General features: G+C 44.5%; 4 protein-coding genes across 4 annotated transcripts; 2 read left to right on the top strand and 2 right to left on the bottom strand.

Annotated features, from left to right (window-relative positions):
- Window positions 1–173: 173 nt before the first annotated feature.
- On the top strand, window positions 174–1301 carry LOC306711981 (arylamine N-acetyltransferase 2-like). Its single transcript, XM_079181072.1, has one exon. It carries the CDS (start codon window positions 267–269, stop codon window positions 1128–1130), a length of 864 nt encoding a protein of 287 aa, XP_079037198.1. The 5' UTR covers window positions 174–266; the 3' UTR covers window positions 1131–1301.
- LOC306711980 (E3 ubiquitin-protein ligase MARCHF6-like) lies at window positions 1295–12188 on the bottom strand. Its single transcript, XM_079181071.1, has 25 exons — window positions 11845–12188; window positions 11239–11338; window positions 9806–9879; window positions 9568–9711; window positions 9156–9228; window positions 8859–9027; window positions 8341–8530; window positions 7328–7389; window positions 7164–7196; window positions 7013–7064; window positions 6716–6774; window positions 6536–6616; window positions 6348–6416; window positions 6038–6112; window positions 5327–5461; window positions 4761–4981; window positions 4307–4444; window positions 3975–4197; window positions 3563–3632; window positions 3137–3318; window positions 2655–2789; window positions 2437–2526; window positions 2166–2298; window positions 1925–2060; window positions 1295–1833 (listed from the first exon to the last, which is right to left on the bottom strand). Exons 1-25 carry the CDS (start codon window positions 11861–11863, stop codon window positions 1746–1748), a joined length of 2751 nt encoding a protein of 916 aa, XP_079037197.1. The 5' UTR covers window positions 11864–12188; the 3' UTR covers window positions 1295–1745.
- A 1611-nt stretch (window positions 12189–13799) lies between these two features.
- cmbl (carboxymethylenebutenolidase homolog (Pseudomonas)) lies at window positions 13800–15363 on the top strand. The gene is made up of 5 exons (XM_079181197.1): window positions 13800–14080; window positions 14217–14324; window positions 14468–14610; window positions 14706–14797; window positions 14986–15363. The coding sequence occupies exons 1-5, from the start codon at window positions 13866–13868 to the stop codon at window positions 15163–15165; spliced, it is 738 nt and encodes a 245-aa protein (XP_079037323.1). The 5' UTR covers window positions 13800–13865; the 3' UTR covers window positions 15166–15363.
- A 175-nt stretch (window positions 15364–15538) lies between these two features.
- cct5 (chaperonin containing TCP1, subunit 5 (epsilon)) lies at window positions 15539–19634 on the bottom strand. The gene is made up of 11 exons (XM_079181850.1): window positions 19419–19634; window positions 18946–19006; window positions 18545–18709; window positions 18213–18411; window positions 17233–17425; window positions 16975–17124; window positions 16766–16885; window positions 16466–16651; window positions 16234–16371; window positions 15913–16093; window positions 15539–15816 (listed from the first exon to the last, which is right to left on the bottom strand). The coding sequence occupies exons 1-11, from the start codon at window positions 19521–19523 to the stop codon at window positions 15689–15691; spliced, it is 1626 nt and encodes a 541-aa protein (XP_079037976.1). The 5' UTR covers window positions 19524–19634; the 3' UTR covers window positions 15539–15688.
- Between the last annotated feature and the right edge of the window lie 161 nt (window positions 19635–19795).

Raw genomic sequence — 19795 nt, 5'->3', positions numbered from 1 at the left:
AAATGAATTAATAAAAAAAAAAGCATTGAACCTTGTAGCCTACTTGTCAAAACGACAGGCTGTTGTTTTATTATTTCTTGAAGCAGGAGCTTACCTCAAGGCGGTGCAATTTTGTTTTTATAACTTCCTTTAAGTTCACCAGGAAGCAATTATATTGTTACTGGAACCGTGGCCTCTACACAGCCAGCTCAGAGAAGTTGAGGCTGAAAGTGAAAGCATTAGTTGTCCGTAATCCACACACACAAAACAAACAAAAAACAGCGATCATGTCTGCCGTTGAGATGCACGTGGAGACATATTTGTCGCGCATCGGTTTTGCCGGCCCAGCCGAGCCCAGCCTGGAGGTGCTGCGGTCGGTCCACACCGCTCACCTGATGTCGGTTCCGTTTGAAAACCTCACGGTGCACAGCGGCGGACGGATTCAACTAGACCCCTCTCTTCTATATGACAAGATAGTGAACCAGCGCCGAGGAGGTTTCTGCTGTGAGAATAACGGGCTCTTCTGCTGGCTGCTGTCCGAACTGGGCTTCCGGGTGACGATGCTCTCGGGTCAGGTGAAAGGCAGCATCACTGGCCGCTACGGCCCACCTTTCGACCATTTGGTCCTGATGGTGAGCCTCGACGGGCACCGCTGGCTGTGCGACGTCGGGTTCGGCAACGCGGGCTTCAGTGTCCCCCTTTCGCTGGAGACCAGCGGGCCCCAGGAGCAGGGCCACCGCGTGTACCGCATCAGGAGGGACACGGGGACGTGCTTTCTGGAGTGGCAACGGGAGGAGAACAGAGGGCCAGATGGAGACTGGACAGAGATCTACAAGTTCAGCCTTGAACCTCGGCGTCTGGAGGACTTTGACGAGATGTGCCTGTACCACCAGAGCTCCCCCTGCTCCCTCTTCTTCTGCAAGTCCCTCTGCACCGTTTTAAAACCGGGCGGGAGGCTCACCTACATCGGCCGCAAGCTGAGCAGCACCACATTTCTATCCGAAGAAGCCGGCAGAGTGTTGGAAACCACAACCAGGGACCTTGAAGATGAGGAGATACCTGGTGTTCTAGCAGAGATGTTTGGAGTTGTTCTAAACTCTCCACTCGTACCAAAGGATGAGACAATCACACCACCGCCAGTCATGTATTGATAATGCTCTACACCTCCATAGGGCGAAAGTATGTGAGAAATGTATCTTTCATTTTTAAATACAAGTTTTAAGAATAAAAAAACACTCAAAACCATACAGCATTTTACAACACTTGCAACAAAAAAAGGTAAATTGTCAGTCTGATTTAATAAATTATACATACACTTTTAAGATGTACAATGGTCATTGCATTAATCCATATCCGTCCTTCTTTTTTCTTTTTTTTTTAAGACAAAGTCTGCGTTCAAAGTATTTACACATGTACAATTATCAGGCAGCACTTTACAAAGCAAGGCATGAACGACAATACAGATGTTGAGCTTCATATCAAACCGCTGACCCCCTCACCCTCCCGCCCACACCGTTTGTGTGAGGGATTCCTCAGCTGTCCCATGATTATAATACATTTTCCCCATCCCAGCGTTGATGGGCATGAAAAGGAATACAAGAAATTGAACGACATCCATCAAATCCATCAAGATCCACGGGAGATTCAAAAGAATAACGGTCCAAGGACTGAGTTGAAAATCAAAAAGGGGGGGGGGGGGCTAATGAGTAGACGGGATGTACGCAGGGAGACGGGTGCAAAAATGTGGCAACGCGTGACACAAAGCTCTACTCTGCGACGGGATTGGGAGGTGGGACTGAGCTTGCTCTTGCAGCCTTCCGTTCGTAGTTGACAAGCCTCTGCCCAACCAGGTACCTGTAAAGAGATCACCACGACAAAAATAAGCGCTACAATTGTAAAGTACATGTCGATTTCTACAGACGGCTCTACACTAATAGATCCTTACTTGTCGTTCTTGATGTGCTCATAAAGGCGTTTGAACTGTCGGATCTGGAAAGACAGGATTCCGATCAGCGAGACCACCATCAAGAGGAACGGGTAGATTCTCCTCTGCATTAGAATCTCCATCTCTGGGATAACTCCTGCAAACGTAACGCACTCCAGTTAGGAATTGTTTCCTCTATTATTTGTCTCTTACTTTGGGCTCTCCAATTGATTTCCATGTACACAGGTACTCAGACACTCACCAACAGTGGGCACCACCCCGGCAGCGATGACGTATGGCACGCACAAGGACAGCAGCAGGACCGAGATGACCGGAGCCGCCAGCTTACGGATGATGAACTGGAGATCGATGTTGCGAATGCCGTTTGCGTAAACCTGAGGAGAAAGTTTACAGTCATTATACTTTACAGATAATCACAATGTAATTCTCGTATCCCTCTTTTTAGGCAGAAAAGAGTGAGTCAGCTAAAGCAGGAGATACTTTGTTGGTCAAAATATCCATCTCGGCCCCACCTGCTCAATAACGGTCTTCAGCCACCACTGAGGGCCCATGAGAGTGATGGCAGCAATGATTTTGGCATGAAGCACTCCAAGAGCCCAGTCCTGTAGATAGCAGAGAAATCATGGGGGTAACAACTGGCAATAACAATGTTAAGCAACACAATTACAACACAATACCTACACAACAATGAACCACTAAAACCCCATACAACCCAGACCCACAGTCATACCTGCCAAGGGTAGAAGAGGGGTGTTTGGTCAAGGGGGACCCTGAGCGGGGCCACAATGACCAGTTCAAACAACAGGCCCAGCAGCAGCGGGATGACTCCAGCGACCAGCAGAGCTACAACCAGGGTCTTCAGAATCTGCACAAACAAAGCAAGAAAATACGATGAACATAATCGTAAACTTTCAACGCTTCAAACGATTAAGAGAACAAGGAGTTTGAGTGGTATTCCTCTTTGATGGTACCGCATTTCCTCCTTCATGGGAGGAAACTACGGCAGTACAGGTTGGGATATTACTACTGTGCAGGTGCTGGCACATTTCGGCCCAATGATGTTGTAATAAGCAACCAACCATTTAACAAAAACACGTGCGTTAAGGCTCAACTTTAGACAATTTAATAGCTGGAAAGAGAACTTATTACAAAAGCACCGTGCTGCCCAGTTTGGGCGTTTGCCTACAATGGCGGCTGCTCACAGAAACCCACCATGAGGGTCCACTCCTGGACTTTGCGTGCAATGACGGTGCGTCCCTGGGGCATCCAGGCCAGCAGCACGGTGACTCCGCGGATAGACAGCCAGCAGACATAGAGGCCGCACGCCGCTGTGTACAGCTCGTGGATTTTGGAGCTTCCTGTCCAGAAGGACATCAGCCAGCGCCCGGTGAACACTGGAACACAAACGTGACAACACAAACATGACATCTCTTCACTGTCCCAGCTTTAGAGGGAACCTCAGGTCTGGTTTACAAAGAAGTGAACTTCAAAAAAAGAACCGCTTCAACAGCGCAGACATGCATTTATATATATATATATATATATATATATATATATAGATTCACCCTTTAATTATGGTTTGGGTGTGAGTCTGCAAAGTAGAAAATAAATTGCTGGTTTCATGCCACCACATCTTACCTGGTAGGGTGAGGCACAGCAGACTGGCCACCAGCAGAGTGATGCACATGAACGCTATTAGCAGCACAATCTAGAGAAAAAATAGGGACAGCTTTAGAATACACGTGAAGACAATGAAGTAACCAAAGCTCAAGACATATCAGATTATGCTTCTCCATTCTTTGTTTACACTGTGTAAATGTGTCGATGTTTTATTCTATAAACTATAATTTACAATCAGCAGATAAAGGCCTTTAACATGAAGGAGGACGAGTGTAATAACTGGGGGTTGTGAAACCAGAAATGTACAGTAAGTGGTACCTTTGTGTGGGTCAATCAAACAAGTACAGTAACTATACTTAAAACAGTTATACAACATGTAATTCCCCAGGAACTGCAGTGATGAATGTTCTAAACCATGGGACCGTCTCACCCTGAATGGGAAGCGAAGGGGTCTGTGGTAAGGCTGGAATCCAACTGGTCCCCCCTGCTGCAGAATGGCCTGATGGGCTGCATGCAGCCCCTCGCCAACAGCAGGGGCAGGGTTGTTGTTGTTGTTGTGGTGACCAGGAGGAGGGTTGTTGTTGTTGTTGTTGTTCACAGGCTGGTTGGCGGCGTCGTCCTCCTGCTCCCCGAGGAGGTAGGAGTGGAGGTCTCTGTGGAGGTAAAGACGGGTTTGCTTATAGACCTAGTCTAGAGAGAAATCAGGGAAAAATATAATGTATGATGACATATGTAGAAGTGTATTCAAACTTGTTGACCTACAGTAAATATCCAGCACTGACTGTCCAGGCCCTGACCAGGCCTTTAAGCCACTGGCGAGTGTGTCCCTGCTCCAATAGAGCTGGCAGCACAACCTGAAGTAATAATAGCTCCAAAGACAACTCGCTGACCGGGGCGTCACTGAGGGGAAAGAGGGGGATGGGGTCAGAAACAAAAACAGCGTGTGCCAGGACATGAACCACATGGTTACACTGAAGAGTTGATGTGCTCAAGACATCCGTTCTCAACATTTACTCAAACATAGTAGTAGTTTATCAGTCTTTCAAGTTGGCAATGTGGTTGATATTTCCTCTTTTGTTCAAGATGTACAGTGAGATGTTGCGGCTATCTGGCCTCAGGAGGAAGTGGTTACACACACACACACCGTTTCACAAAGACAAGGCAGCAGCTTTCACACAGTTCATCGCCGAGTCATTGTGTTGCGCCTGCTGGTTACCTGTAGAGCATGACGTTGTAGGGGAGGAAGGTGGGCATCAGTAGTTTGATCAGCCTGACGGGCAGCCACAGCATGAGCAACACGATGGAGCCAAACACCACCACGGACAGGATGAACCGCCGCAGGTGTCTGTAGATGGGCAGGTGAATCATCTCCTGCACCGGGTTAAAATCGGGGTCATTGAGGTTTCTCAGAAACCACAGCACTCCCGGCCGCAGCACCTGATGGACAAACAACAATAGAAGTTAGAGTTCGATGTATTTTTTTAAAAGTCGTAACTATAATAACTGCCTTGCAGTTAAGTGCCTCCGCCAAGCAGTCAAGTTGTAGTTAACCACCAAAATCGAATCAGTTCAACCCCGAGTCGAAGTGGACGTTTGTGCCAAAGATGAAGAAATTTCCTCCAGGCGTTCTTGAGATATCGTGTTCACCACAATGGGACGGACGGAGGTACAGACGTAACATAATGCCGCCGGCCACAGCTGTCGACAGCGGGGACGCATACAAATGAACCTACTAACAGTACACTAACTGAGGAACGAACGGCACTCTCATCAGAATCTCACCTCTCTCAGGAGGAGGATGAAAGAAGCAAAGTAGAAGACGTAGACCATTCCCACAAGCCAGTGCAGGAACATGGTGGTACCGGGGGCTGACTTAAAACTCAACTCCCGGTCTTTCAGGGAGGCGTCGAACATCTCCTGCAGGAAGGAACAATGTTAAGGAAAGAGAGCATTTAGACTGGCTCAAAGATGATGCATCCTAATTACTTGTCTTTGATAAATTAATGCACAGTTCCCTAGATGATAAAAATGTGCTATGAATAACATTTGTGCATACCATATGCTGAACAGATTAAAATTAGACTACGGTTAATTAGTTCCTGAGAGTACATGCAGGAAGAACGACTCCCCCGCTGCTGCTCAAAAGGTAAATCCCATCCTCCATATTGGCATCGTTAACTTATGTAAGTGCTGTTGTGTCTATAAACCTTTAAATAGGATTTCTATTTTAGATGTCCCCTTTGAAATACAACAAAACGGCTTCGTAGCAAGAGACCAAACCAGCTTTGTCATTTAAAGAAGCCCATTTTAGATGTGTGGGACGAACTGAAATGAGACAGAGAGCTTATTGCACACAGTACATCTCCACATTCTTGTCACAGGTGACCAGCTACAGAGCAGGAAGGATGCGCTCCCCTTATGCCGTCCAAGCGGCTGCACCTGTTCTGGCCAAAAACAAGAATGACATAATTTAAGAGTGCAAGAGAGACTTACTAAAGAGCAGATATCAAGCCACCAGCCACAGATGAGCGGAAAAACACCGATCTCAACGACAACCAGCAGAGAGACCTGTAATGGAACCAGAGATGTGTCACAGTATCACTTTACACCATATGTGGGTACATTAAAAACTTTAAATCTCGATGAAAGGCGCTGAAATACAGTCATGTGACACTTTTCTTCTCATTCAGTTTAAAAGGCACAGGCGCTGCGTTCAGGTAGTAAATACTTCAGTGTCTATTTCCACCAAGGACGATGCGGACGTGAGTTACACAAAGCAGGAATGCACTTAAAGAGGCTTTACCTTGACAACGATGTAGCAGACTCCCAGGAGACGTCGGGAGCGCTGGAACCGGACCAGAGCAGCCAGTCCCTGACGCAGCCATTAAGGATCACACATTTACCTCCGCACAGACCCGACACAATACATTTCCCCGTCCTTGCAATGGAATTATGTTTGACTTAGGTTTCCACATTTAGACGGAAGGATACGTGACAGAGGATGAGCGACATCGCCAGCAGTATGTAGCCCACGATGGTGGTGATTAAGCCCTCAAAGTGAGAGGCTTGGACCTGAGGAACCGCACAAAGTTGTAGTCGAGCAATTAATCACAGTTCAAGAGACACGATGTTGGGTGACAATGCCGCAATTTGATGAGAGCAGTTCCTTACGTATTCCTCAAAGCCAAGACCCACAACGGAGAAGTGGCCGATGTGGTAGGGACAGAATGCTGAAAGAGGAAAAGATAGAAGACGTTTTCTCATTTTGGCGTATAAATTAGGAAAAAAAACAAATGCAACCAACCTGCACCATTGCTATAAATACATAATATGTCATATTCTGTTTAATCTTAGCTTTGTTTTTTTGTTTGAGGCCTTAACGTGTGATTGTCCTTCACTACATTTAATAATCAAATACATGAATCATTATGCGGATGATAAATCCTTGTTTTAGTCTGCAGTACTCACCAAAGACCAGGATGAAGAGTGTATTGAGAGACACTACCCAAAAAACATGCTCCTACAAGACAAAAGGGTCCAAGTACAATTTTTTAACTTCAAATTTCATCATACATGAGTGTAGAGATCAAAACCGACAATTATGGGTATAAAGACTTACCAAAAATACCAGTGAACCATCCAGGCCAAGCATCTGAAAAGGTGAAATGGAAAAATTCTAAGTGCTTCATGATATATAACACAATTAACCAAAAGCTTTGATAAGAATTCATTGTGCACTAGGGATGGGGGGGGGGGGGGCGATCAGTAATGTCATGAAGTTACCCTTTCCCAGGTGAGCTCCTCCGCCGCTCTGTCCCACTCCAAAGCATTCCAATTCATGTCATCTACACAGAAACACATCCAACACTATCAGCAACTAAAAAAGTATCGACATAAACATCCGATCCTAGATCAGTCACAATACGTTGCATATGCATCCTCCTGCTCGTCAGATATGGCCACGGCATTACAGTGCACCATACGGCGACAGAGCAACACTGTTATTAAGTTTGTTTGGTCAAATGTTTATGGGTTGGCTTTTAGCAACAACAAAAGAAAGAAAATTGTACTTAAGAACGCTGTTAGGATTAAATTATTAATGCTGTTCTGGGGACAATTTGTTTGCAAAACAACCTCCGCATTCATTGAGCCGCGGTGACGCCCCACAGCGAGAATAATGTTTAATACAATCACAATTCATTAACGACCCGTTTTGCCGAGCTCGCTGCAAAATCAGTCCATTAACCACAGCGAAGAAAAAACAAATAAGTGGGTTATGAGTGCTGGGGGTAACATTTCAACACATCGTTGTATCATTCTTAAATTAATTGTGTGCTCTAATGGCAGTGGTAGTGTTTGTTCTGGCTTTTAACAGAGCATTTCCATAAACCCTGGAGTTGTCTTGTTTGTTGTCTTCACTGGAGACGAAACCTTTTGGAAACACTATGTTCATGATGTTCTGCTCTTTGTCATTTGTGCATGAGCTGCACCACGTCGTGATGTTAAGCAATGTAACTTAATATGGTAATGCATCACAGCATGTCTCCGTATAATCGAACCAGGCAGCACATAATGTGAAATGTGATGGACAGACCGGCAGTGTGCCATTCTGGAACATAATCATTGTCTGTTTGTGCTGACGCGAGTCTAAAAATGAATGCTATTTATGTAGTGAGGAAAACACTTCATACAGCGTAGCAGCTCGCTCAGTACTGACCAAAAATACAACTGATGCTGGGGAAAAAAAAATGATTTAACTGGAAACTCTGAGATTAGTTTACTTATCAAATTCAAACCTTGTGCTCCATTGTTGGGGTCGGCGTCTTCGGCAGCGGCTCCCTCCTCTTCCTCCAGCTCGGGGTCATCCCCCTGGTCTGGGGGGACATCGGGGGGCTCGGGCTCTGCCTCGTTCTGAGCTGGCGGATCAGCCGGGGCTGGCTGGGCTGCAGGAGGCTCGTCGGCTGCTCCCTGGCCTGCAGCTTGTGCCTGAGGTTGAGGGGGGGGGGGGGGAGAAAGATGCATGGTTTTGACATAGGGAGAGATACACGGTGAGGGTGAATTTGTGTGTATGCGAAGTAGGTATGTCAGGAAGGTATACTGCCAAGCAGATACGGTATGGTATCTATATTACACACAGTAATACAACACACACACAAAGAACTCTTTACTGTAAATATCTTCATACGTTTGTTTAATGTTTGGCTTAAATCTTGACCAACCAGTACATTTGTTAGTGTCATTGAACAATTCTTCCTTTTATTGATTTAAAATAATAAGACCGTGGCCTCATTGGCAAACCAGTCAAACAAAGTACCTCATTGGCTTGTCCAGCTGCATTAGGCGGGGCCAGCTGGTGCTGCTCCAACCAGTGAGGAGCTCCACCATGGACTATTTGTTCTCGGAGCCACACCAGGCTGATAAAGGCGCACAGTGTGCAGGTGACCACGAAGCAGCCCTGTAGACAATCTGCAAGCAGGTTCTCTCTGCAGAAGCACAGAGATGAACACCTTTAATAAGTACGGGTTGTGGAAAAGAAGAGAACAGACCGGTAAAGGAGACCAGCTTTAGCTTTAGTAGTGTGTAGTGGGAGGATGCTGGTATCATCACTCACGTGGAGAGCATGTCCAGCGGCAGTGTCAAAAGTGAGCTCACAGAGCCGGTAAACAGACACTTGTAGATGCGACCTGAGCCAGAGACCAGATGAATAAATTAGTGTTTTGTAAAAAAAACAGTTTACACAATATGTGAGACTTAAATAGATCTAGCATTTCTTTTTTTTTTTACATAGAGAACTGAGATGGATTTAAATAACTTGGAACATGCAGAGCGCTGCCTGCTACGTAATGGTACGAAAGCTGTAATTCCCTTGATCGTGTTAAACCATGAACATGAGCTAATATGAGAAGCTTACTACATACAATATAGATCAATTAAATGTTTAAGAAGAGGCGTAGGAAAAGGTCTAATCCATTATTAAGGAGATCACTGTGGCCTTTGGTACACATCCACTTTTTCTTACTTACATGCAGTGAGAGGAACCACCCCGAGCCATGCGAAGGCCACCAGTGTGTAATGGAACCAGTAGCGGATGGCCGTGCCCACACTGGTCAGCAGGCCGGCACAGATGTCCTGGATGGGCAGACGTGAGGGCATGTCCGGGGAGTAGACTGAAGAGGAAAGAGTGAACCAGAGACATTTAAATCATCTTTAATTATTCAAAATTGTTAAAGTGGATGATCCATCGATGCCACAAGGACTTACTTGGTGTGAACGCAAATCTGTGCTTGCATAATTCACAGTACTCCTTCCTGCTGTGCTTCAGCCACTGGACCAAACTGTGAAGCAGAGTCAAGAGTAGTACACAATTCAGCAACTTTATTCTCAAGGCCTTGCGATCAACAAGATCCGACTTCATACCGTCACTAGAAAGAAATAACTCTGGTGTTGCAGATTCAAACCACTGTCTGGGGTGTTAACGTTGTGAGACAAAGACAAAGGTTGATAGTGTTGACCTGACGTATTTTGTCCGTCAACTGCTGCGACTATAAAATGACATATGTGATGAAGTCGCCTGCTAGGCTGTCATCGGGAACTCTGGAGCCAACAGACACGGACTGTGAGAACTTCTCATGTTTCAGTCACGGTCAACACAAACAAAAAAAGGGCGTTTGAGTTGTTTCTGAGACAAGTTGTGCTCGTATGGTGCCAGTAATTACACCAACCATGTTGACATGTGCAAGACGGTTGGTTGTGTAAAGGAGTCATTACAAGTCATTCAGAAAACTTGTACTGAGATCAGCATTATAGGTCCACAACAGCTGGATTTTAGTTTAGAACCGGCAATAAGAAAACAAGGTAATGCGATAACCAGAGCTAAAGTTAGCTGCAGCCTGCAAACACCCAGCACAACTACACAATCCAGACACAATAGACTGTTGGACTGGACGTGAACTAATATGAATACAAACTGAGGTTCAACAATTACCACGGAACAATCCAGGCCTGGCCTTTGCTTCAGCCTGGGGATTTCTATGCACCTGACCACGCAGGACAGATGAGAACACAGCACAATCTCCAAAAAACCTGCGGGGTGCGGGGGGGGCTGGTGTTGTTTTCACCATGTCAATACTACATACAGAGACACGATGCAACCTAGATGTGACAGAGGATGAACCTGTTTCGCATCCTTTCATGATTCTTCAATCGCATTTGCTATCACGCCACCACTGTGGGAGTAATCATAAGGCAAAACTCATGCAACAAGTTATCCACTTACTCAGTAACCACCCTGAAATGTATCACAAATCATTATACTGTATAGTTCCTATTGTGACGTGAGCATGTGAATGCAGACCCTTGTTTTTTTTGGTTTACTTTAGGACATTGTGTGCATGTGTGTTGAGTCAGGATAGGTACCACTACAACCATGGAATAAACATTCCATTGTGTTCTTTCAGAAATAATACATTCTGTAACACAAAACTATTAACAAAACGGACACAATCAGTTCTACAGTCTCTCTGTACTTCAACCTTTACAAAGACACTAATAAAGTTATCACAGCGTCCAACCTTTGCCTAAACTCACATTGGTGTCAGTGATCTTTTAGTGCACACACATGTTTAATAAAAAAAGGAGAACGTTTTCCAGGTAGGGGGGAGTAAAGTGACAGCTGAGGAGCCAAACACACTTACCATTCCTGGTGGATAAACTTGATACTCCCAGTGCAGACACACGGGTGGTACAAGGGTTTGTCTGGGGTCCCCTCAGAGCGGCACACACGGCAAATATCCGCTGCACACACAAACAAACAAACAAACAAACAACATGTGAGTGATGATACCCATCGCCAAACGCCAAGCAAACTACAGATGTGCAGACAGAGAGTAGCTGGCCTGGGGTGTGTTAATAGACAAGTGCCTTTAAGAATAAGGAGTTTAATGGTGATTCAGGATAACGTTTACGTGGTTTACACATCTAAATAAGTTACAATTTGTAATCCATGTGGCCATACATCAACAGTCTGACGATATCACCACCAGTAACGTCTACTCCCTCTATCACATTACTGCTCTTATTGAGTTTGGCTGCATTAAAAACAACTTTTAGCAGTCATCTCCCGTCTCCCTGAATTAACCTCACACTAGCGTTACATTGTGAGGCTACCAAGCTATGCTAAGTAGACCACTAGCAGGCCAGCTCTGCAGCAGCTTCGCGGCGATGCACTTTGTGAAGCTAACCGTTAGTTAAACCCCAGACTGAGAAGCAACGAGAAGAGATGCCTTTAGATCTTTATTTACCTTCTTCGGCAGTATCCATGATGATCGCTAGGCACCAGTCACCGTTTCTTCCAGGAATGACTCGTACAGCGGACCCATCCACGACACAGACGATGTCGTTTAGCTAGCTAAATTAAGCTAGCGAGACGAGTGTATCCCTGTGTCGGATGCATTGAGAATCATAAAATGGTTCCCCCACAGACTGTACACCAGTGTTTGCTTCGTTGTGTCCTCTCACATCCAGTCTGTGTTCGCCGCCAAACAAAAGGTTTTATTTTGTGTTTTGTGGATGTAAGACCATCAACGTTACATCCTCCGTGTTGCTGAAATGACAGTTTAAACCTGGGAGACAAACGGCTAGCTAAAATGGCTAACGCATGCGCTAACGTCACTGTTAGCTCCTGTCACATCAGTTTTGTTTTGCCACAGCGGCTCGAGTTTTACGGCAGGGAAACTTCCATAACAACCAGTCACATGCTTAGTGAACGGCAAGCCGTGAGGATTATTTCAATAATGTCGAAACATCAGAAGTTTGATTCTAAACACAATTACAAACAGTTTAGGATGTACATCTTTATTATGTCAACATTGGAGAAAGTGTTCCCCATTTCTTCGCTTTTACTGTCTGATATTTCTAGAAAACTGGGTATCAAATATTCATCCATGTTAAACAGCGACATCTGCAGGGTTTTGAACCAACAACCTTTATATAACGTCAGACTTGCACCTCTGCACGTCAGACCAGAGGCAGACATGAAGTTTGACTACTAGGGGTCCATCTGTGGAGAAATTGTTTTTTGTATTTTACCACAAAAAGAAAATATTGTTCTTAAAATGTCAATGCTAAATTTGGAACTTTATGTTCTTCCAAGATTAAAACTGCCCACTTTTTTGCTAGACCATCTTCTCTTATCCTTAAATACATCTTATTTAAATTAACCGATTATAGTACTGTTTTTGGTTATATTGATATGTTTCAGAAAACCCAAGCAAAGCCTAATTTAGCAAACATCTGGAGATATGTTTTACACAATAAGTTATTTAGCGATAGGGACAATGCCAAGATGGAGAATGAATCGGCAATGAACGTAATTGGAAAATGTAATAAGTAAATTGGTCATAACGTCTTGGCATCAAGCGGTTTTGTGCCACCTAATTGCGCCACCAGCGGCGCCGTGGCTTAGATGGTTAAAGCGCCTGTCTAGTAAACAGGAGATCCTGGGTTCGAATCCCAGCGGCACCTTTTGAGAGACATGTCGGAGGAAAATGATGCATTATGTGGCTTCAAATACATATAATAATAATAATGGCAATGCACAATACAATAATACATTCCCTGCAGGAAATCTTGGTCAACTTGAACAACCTGCTGAGCTAAATTGAAGTAGATATTAATGATGGCTAACTTCACACATGTACTAACATCACACATAATAAGTAGCCAAATTAATAACCGCTTTAGAATTCATTATTTACAAAGAACAGATTTCACGCTGAACAATATTTGGAGATTGTAGCTTATTGCTGTTTGATACCAGTTCGGTAAAGTTGAAAAGAAATTCTTTTGTGATTATCATTATCAGATACAAGGTAAAAAAGAACACAATGACGTTGTGTTGAACCCGCCTTTCAAGTGCTTTTTGTACAGGCTAATTTAGATTTGTGGATTGTTGAAATTACAGCCTTTATTTTGAAGGCCATAGCAGGAAATTCCCATTTTTACCTTTTTTTCGTCTGGAACTCTGGCTGCAACTTTTTGAGCCCTGCAAAATACTTCAGATTGTTTCCTTTTTCATCGCAAAGATCGGAAAATACTACGGTATAAAACTGACTTACAAATGCACATGCATTTCTAAAATGATTGAATTTGAGGCTAAGAGGGGATATTGGAAAATTAGGTCTTTTTGCAACTTGCCTCGTCATTGTGTTGCGCGAACGCGTGTGTAATCATGTGATTTCCCAGGTCTAAGCAGGACTTTCGGTGACCACATTCAACCTGTTTCCGGCTGACTATCTGTCTGCTCTGCTCTGTCTGTCAGCAGATGGCCAATGAAGCAAAGCCCTGCCCCTGTCATATTGGGGATGTGGTGGAATATGAAGGGCTCGGCCAGGAGGTCCAGATCGAGCACATCAAAGCTTACGTGGTGAAACCCACCGCTGCGTCTGACAAGGCAGTCATTGTCATACAGGACATCTACGGGTGGCAGCTCCCCAACACAAGATACATGGCCGATATGCTGGCTGCCAGTGGATACATGTGAGAAATCAATACACTGTACAGAAAGAGTGGACAGTGATATAGTCACGTGCGTGCTTCCAAAAGCAGGTGCAGATCACATATCACTTGGTTAGTTAACAGTGATTACTTCTGCCATTGTTTTTGCCCCATGCAGTGCTGTGTGTCCTGACTTCTATGTGGGGAAGGAGGCGTGGGGTCCATCAAATGACTGGTCCAAATTTACAGAGTGGCTTGAAGACAAAAAGCCCACGGAAATAAACAAGTAATTAAAAAGCCCAATTTTACTTTATTAAGCAGCTGATGTGTCCAGCTGAAAAATGTATGTGGCTTTAGTAGTTTTGATTTGCATTCATCATTTTCTTGTATGCATTGGTTTGAAGATATTTTAGTATTTCCCTCCTACAGAGAGGTGGATGCAGTGCTGAGGTTCCTGAAGGAGCAGTGTGGGGCCAAACATATTGGAGCAGTGGGCTTCTGCTGGGGAGGGATTGCCACACATTACCTCGCCCTGCAATACCCAGAAGTCAAAGCAGGAGTGTCTGTCTACGGTACATTTCAATTCATGAGTCACCTGTGGCCAAATCTGCTCTTCCTAATTCTGCTGTACAGTGACTTAATGATGGGCTTATGCGATACTGTGCAGGGATCGTACGTGAAAGAGAAGACCGGTATGAGCTGAAGGTTCCTACGCTCTTCATCTTTGGGGAGAAAGATGAGATTATCCCACTGGACCAGGTTAGTAAGCATCAATTTAGGAGCTTTCACGAACACAAATAGATAACTACACCAGAAATGAAACATTTAGTCTAGAATAAAAGCAGAAATGGCACAATTACTTTAAAAAGGTGCAGATCTTCCATTTAAAACACCATGTTAGCCATACAGCCTCTGACAATCTGTGCTGACATCCATTTGCTCTTTAGGTGAGTGTCCTAGAAGCGAAGCTGAAGGAGAAATGCACAGCGGATTACCAGGTGAAGATCTTTCCTGGTCAGACTCATGGGTTCGTCCACCGCAAGGGAGAGGACATCAACCCCACAGACAAACCCAGCATCCTGGAGGCTAGGACAGACATGCTCAACTGGCTCAACAAGTACATGTAGAGCAGGTCAGAAGAATCAACATAGGGAGTCAGTTATATAGCTCGAGTCTGAAATGGTACTTTAACGAGGCTTCTATATACAGGCATTGAAAAGGTCAATGTGAAAGTTGCCATTTACAGCAAGCTGAGGTTCCTAATTGTTAGTTTGATTGGTGACATTCCAGTTGTGATGAAGTGATGATGAAATGTGAATGTTAGAGGGTCCAAACTCTTTAGCACTTTTGCCAAAGAAATATGTATGCAGTATGTCGTTTTGTTTATGTAATAATCATGAATGAATTACACCTTCTATGCAGCAGCTTGCCAACAGTTGTACACTCTAAACTTAAATAAAGACATGTAATACACATATTATTGGAGGCTTGAAATTTCAATGGACCAACATTTTAATGGGGATTTTGATACTACAACAGCTTGAACATTTAGTATGAAATGATAAATATCAATACGCAGTGCGGTTTGGACATGGTGCTTGGAGAAGTGCCTAAAACAGCCCAGAAATCTTTAAGTGTTCCAGGAGGCCTTCAGTCCTCGCTCTCCCCCGGGCCTCGGATGTCGTCGATCTTGAGGATCATCCTGACCACCTGAGTAGCCAGAGAGATCTGCTGCTTCTTTCCAATCAGGGTCTCGACCACATGCTGCTGCTTCATGTCTGTGTAGGAGGAAAACAAAAAAACCTTTAATATCATGCCGTCTTGCTTTGACATTATAACCCGGTGTTACCATAGTCTGACCATTGCTTCCTTACCATTGGTGTTGTGATGCAGACAGTCGATGCCGAGGTAGGGGTTGTTCTCTTTGACCTGTCGGGCTCTGACCTCCGCCATGGTCTGGATTGGGTTAAAGCCACTGTTCTCAGCCAGCGCCATCGGGATGACCTCCATAGCATCAGCAAACGCCCTCATGGCATACTGCTCCAAGGATGGGCACTAGGAGACGAAATAAAGACCAGATCAGCCAGAGAAACAGAAAAGGTGTGTGGGATATTACCTTTGATTCTAAAAGAGGAAAACCATATTTAAATTTAGCTGAATTGTGAAAAGCATCTGTGGGTTTTAGTGCGTCTCACCTTATCTGCAGCCTGGTTGACAGCCAGAGCACATGAGATCTCTGAAGCTCCTCCGCCATACACGATACGGTTGTCTCTGACCAGATTGCGGATTACACACAGGGCATCATGGAGAGCGCGCTTGGCCTCCTCAATGATCTGATGAGATAGATACAATAAAAAGGTGAACCAAGAGGGATAGATTAACATAAATTGGTATGTTGAGGAGCGCAAGAGTCCCATTTGTGCGTACCATTTTGTTGCCTCCGCGGATGAAAATGGTTACAGCCCTGGTGTTTTTGCACTCCTGGATAACCAACATGTGATCCTTTGTGGTGCCAAAGGAGATCTCCTTCACCACACCAGCTATGCCGAGCTTGTCTGGTGTCAACTCGGAGAACCGTGGCACAATGCGGCCTCCTGTGGCGATAGCGATCAACTGCAGAGAAAATAATAGACAATATAAACATAAGCACAGACAAAGTACGAGTACGATTGATCAAAGTGGTGAGGGCTGTGGCGGCATCTCTATCATGCGAGAAGCATCGCTCACCTCGATCTCAGGCCCTCCGACCCAGCGCACGGCTGGCAGGTCGTTCTGCAGCAGAAGGTGGTTGGCTTCATCGTCAAAGCCCCACTGGCAAATGGCCAAGGTCGCACCATTGCTTTTGACCTAAACGAGAAATACGAGTTCACATTTCAAGCACATGTGCCAGTGCAGATGTGAAGAATTCAGTTTTAGTATCTTCCTGCAGCACTAACCTGGTGGATCATCTCCTCAAACTTCTCCTTTTCATATTTCTGGAGCGCTTTGTAGTCCTCCACAGAGGTCACATCCAACTTATGCTTGGTCTTGGGCTTTGGGGGCTCAAACGGGCAGGTAAGGATGGCAATTTTAACATCTTTCAGAACCTGAGTGGGGAAATAAAATAGTTGATGTCAACATCAGTGGTCATCAAAGACGAAACTCGAAATAGAGCCTGTGAAATCATCCCATTGTGACATTCTCCTTGTTCGTACCTTGGGCATCTGAGGGTGGCTGAACTCCTTGTCGACTATGACTCCCTTGATGAGCTGCGTGTCCTCTAGCTTGCCTCCCACTTTGCCCTCCATCTTGATGAGCTCAAAGTCTACATCCTTCCTATCCATGTCGGCAACAGTGAGGATGGCATTGACTGCAATCTCTGCCATCTGTCTGTGACACCGGTTGATACTGAAAGACAACAGTAGAACTTTAAGATGCTACATCATAGCTGATTTTACTTTACTATATAATGGTCTTGAATGAAAGATATGACCAACAGTCATTCATGCAAACTAGTCAGTCACTAGTGGGGAGCAGGCTAGGTAACAAGCTATGAAGAGTCTCAAAAACAAATTGGATTAAAACATGTCATGCTATCGTTTAGTATGTCGAAGGCTAAGCTACATTCAACAAGAGTTTTGGCTACTTCTATGACTTAAGGTTAGCAAGCGCAAATAAATTAGCATGGCTAGCGTAGACCAGCTAGTGTTCCACTGTATGTAGCAGTGATATAGCAGCTAGCTGGGTACGCATGGTGTCAGTCGATTGGATGCAGAGAAATAACACTTGTTTGTCTACTAAGTGTTTCCTGTAGATTTAAAACACCCGTTTGTCTAAAGATGTTGCCTTATTGGTTTCCCATTTTTTTTTTAACAAAATGATGACCATAGCCAATGTGCTGCATTGAGCCATATTGGTACAGAAAATATATGACACATTGTGAGAATACGATAATAATTACATTAAACTGAATCAAATCTAAGTAGTGCTATATCAAACGGTATCAAATCATTACATGGTTAACGTTTTTTTGCAATCACAGACCGTTTATCAAAATACATATCGAATAGTCTTGAGAGGGAAAGATGCATGCCCTTACTGTTTCTAATATTTTGTCTACCCAATTAATATCATGAAAATTAGAAACCCAATAACAAAACCAATCAATCAACACCGTTGTGTCTACGGGGCTCACATTTTGGATCCCAGTGTTGTCATGGCGGTCTCAACGAGCGGTTCTGTGTTGTTGGGATCGTAGACTAAGGTTTCCGCAATTTTGTCAAGCTGCGCTATGGCAACGCGTGCGGCCTGGTCATAACCGTCAGAGATCCTGATGGGGTGGATTCCACGGTCCAGCAGCTGCTCGGCCTGCTCGAGCAGAGCACCGGCCAGCACTGAGGAGGAAGAGGAAAACACAGTAAGACCACACCCACAATAGCTGGGTTTGATGATTTATTGATAATCCCAATCCAGGTTTACAGCCAAACACCCCCCTTTAGCATCACCATCATCCATCCTTTCACGTACCAACAACTCCAGTGGTTCCATCACCAATCTCATCATCCTGGGACTTGGAAAGCTCCACCATGAGTTTGGCAATCTGGTGGTCCACATCCATCAGGCCGAGAATAGTGGCTCCATCGTTTGTGACAGTCACCTCTCCGTCCTTGTCAACCATCATCTTGTCAAGACCTGGATGCAAATAAAGAAACAAAAAAAATGGTTGAAGAGAAGAATAATCTTTGCTAAAAAAAAAAAAAAAAAAAAAGTAAATGGCTGACAATTGAATGAGGGAGGGCTACGAATTTGACAAAGTAGTGGTTAATTGTATTTATTTGCGTTAAGTTACGCAGAAACCCAGCAACTACGCACTCATCGAGCCCTCTCGAATAATTGGGGCCAAAGCAACTGCGCTGGTTTATACTCACCATTCGGTCCCAAAGATGTCTTCAGCGTTGATGCGACAGCCTTGCCTGCCATAATATGAGACTGCAAAAATCACAAGCACAATGTCCGTCAGCTCACATTTTAAATAACGTTACGATATTATCCTCGGTCTCTAACGTTGTGCTGAAGATAGATTCAAGTTGACAACTCCGAGAAAGATTTGGAAATAATGTGCATCAATAATGACCATTTTGGGCAGAGCCCTGTGTAGCAACACCCAAGAACGCACATGGGCCTCGTTGTTAGCTCGACTAGCTAATGCTTTGAATAATGCTATTCTTTTGTTAATGCACCAACATCTCCGCTTGCCAGTTGAGTATATGATTTAAAATTGAAACATCGAGTTGTAGAAAATATTGTGTTTGCTTAACGCATCATATGTCCTGCAATTAAAAGCTAATTGCTAACTTTGCTAACATGCTGCAGCTGAGCCCCGTTAGCTAGCCCATTGTACCTTAAGTGCGTCAATGCCCGATAACCGCGTCTTCGAGTCCTGGTCTTTAATGATGAGAAAAGGCCTCCCATAGTCATCGAAAGCGAGTGTCCCCATAGAGGACATGTTGACTGAGGCGTCGAAACACTTAGAAAGTGTTCAACTGTTCAGACGATGAGCTTTAAAGATGAAAATCAGAAGAGAGACAGAACCGCAAACCCCACGAGTCTGCCGGCGACTTCTGGAAGGGTCTAAGGGCGGGTAGGGCGGAACCAAGTAGCGTCAAGTGTGTGTTGTAATAACATATTTAAACACTATTTTTCCCAGAATGAAAATACATGATTAACGTAACCTTTTTTAAATGGTTCTTGAAAATAATTTAAAAAAAGCTTTTCATA

Source organism: Pholis gunnellus (genome assembly GCF_910591455.1).
Source record: "Pholis gunnellus genome assembly, chromosome: 20".
Taxonomy (NCBI): Eukaryota; Metazoa; Chordata; class Actinopteri; order Perciformes; family Pholidae; genus Pholis; species Pholis gunnellus.
This window is presented reverse-complemented; position numbering and strand designations above follow the sequence as displayed.

Coding starts and splice junctions, on each gene's coding strand:
- LOC306711981 (XM_079181072.1), top strand. CDS start 267: ATGTCTGCCGTTGAGATGCACGTGGAGACATATTTGTCGCGCATCGGT.
- LOC306711980 (XM_079181071.1), bottom strand. Junction 6,417..6,535: donor TGTCGCTCATCCTCTGTCAC/GTATCCTTCCGT, acceptor TGGCTGCGTCAG/GGACTGGCTGCTCTGGTCCG. Junction 4,445..4,760: donor TACAACGTCATGCTCTACAG/GTAACCAGCAGG, acceptor CTTTCCCCTCAG/TGACGCCCCGGTCAGCGAGT.
- cmbl (XM_079181197.1), top strand. CDS start 13,866: ATGGCCAATGAAGCAAAGCCCTGCCCCTGTCATATTGGGGATGTGGTG. Junction 14,081..14,216: donor CTGGCTGCCAGTGGATACAT/GTGAGAAATCAA, acceptor TGCCCCATGCAG/TGCTGTGTGTCCTGACTTCT. Junction 14,325..14,467: donor AAGCCCACGGAAATAAACAA/GTAATTAAAAAG, acceptor TCCCTCCTACAG/AGAGGTGGATGCAGTGCTGA.
- cct5 (XM_079181850.1), bottom strand. CDS start 19,523: ATGTCCTCTATGGGGACACTCGCTTTCGATGACTATGGGAGGCCTTTT. Junction 19,007..19,418: donor CGGGCATTGACGCACTTAAG/GTACAATGGGCT, acceptor TGATTTTTGCAG/TCTCATATTATGGCAGGCAA. Junction 17,426..18,212: donor ACAACACTGGGATCCAAAAT/GTGAGCCCCGTA, acceptor GTTGTCTTTCAG/TATCAACCGGTGTCACAGAC.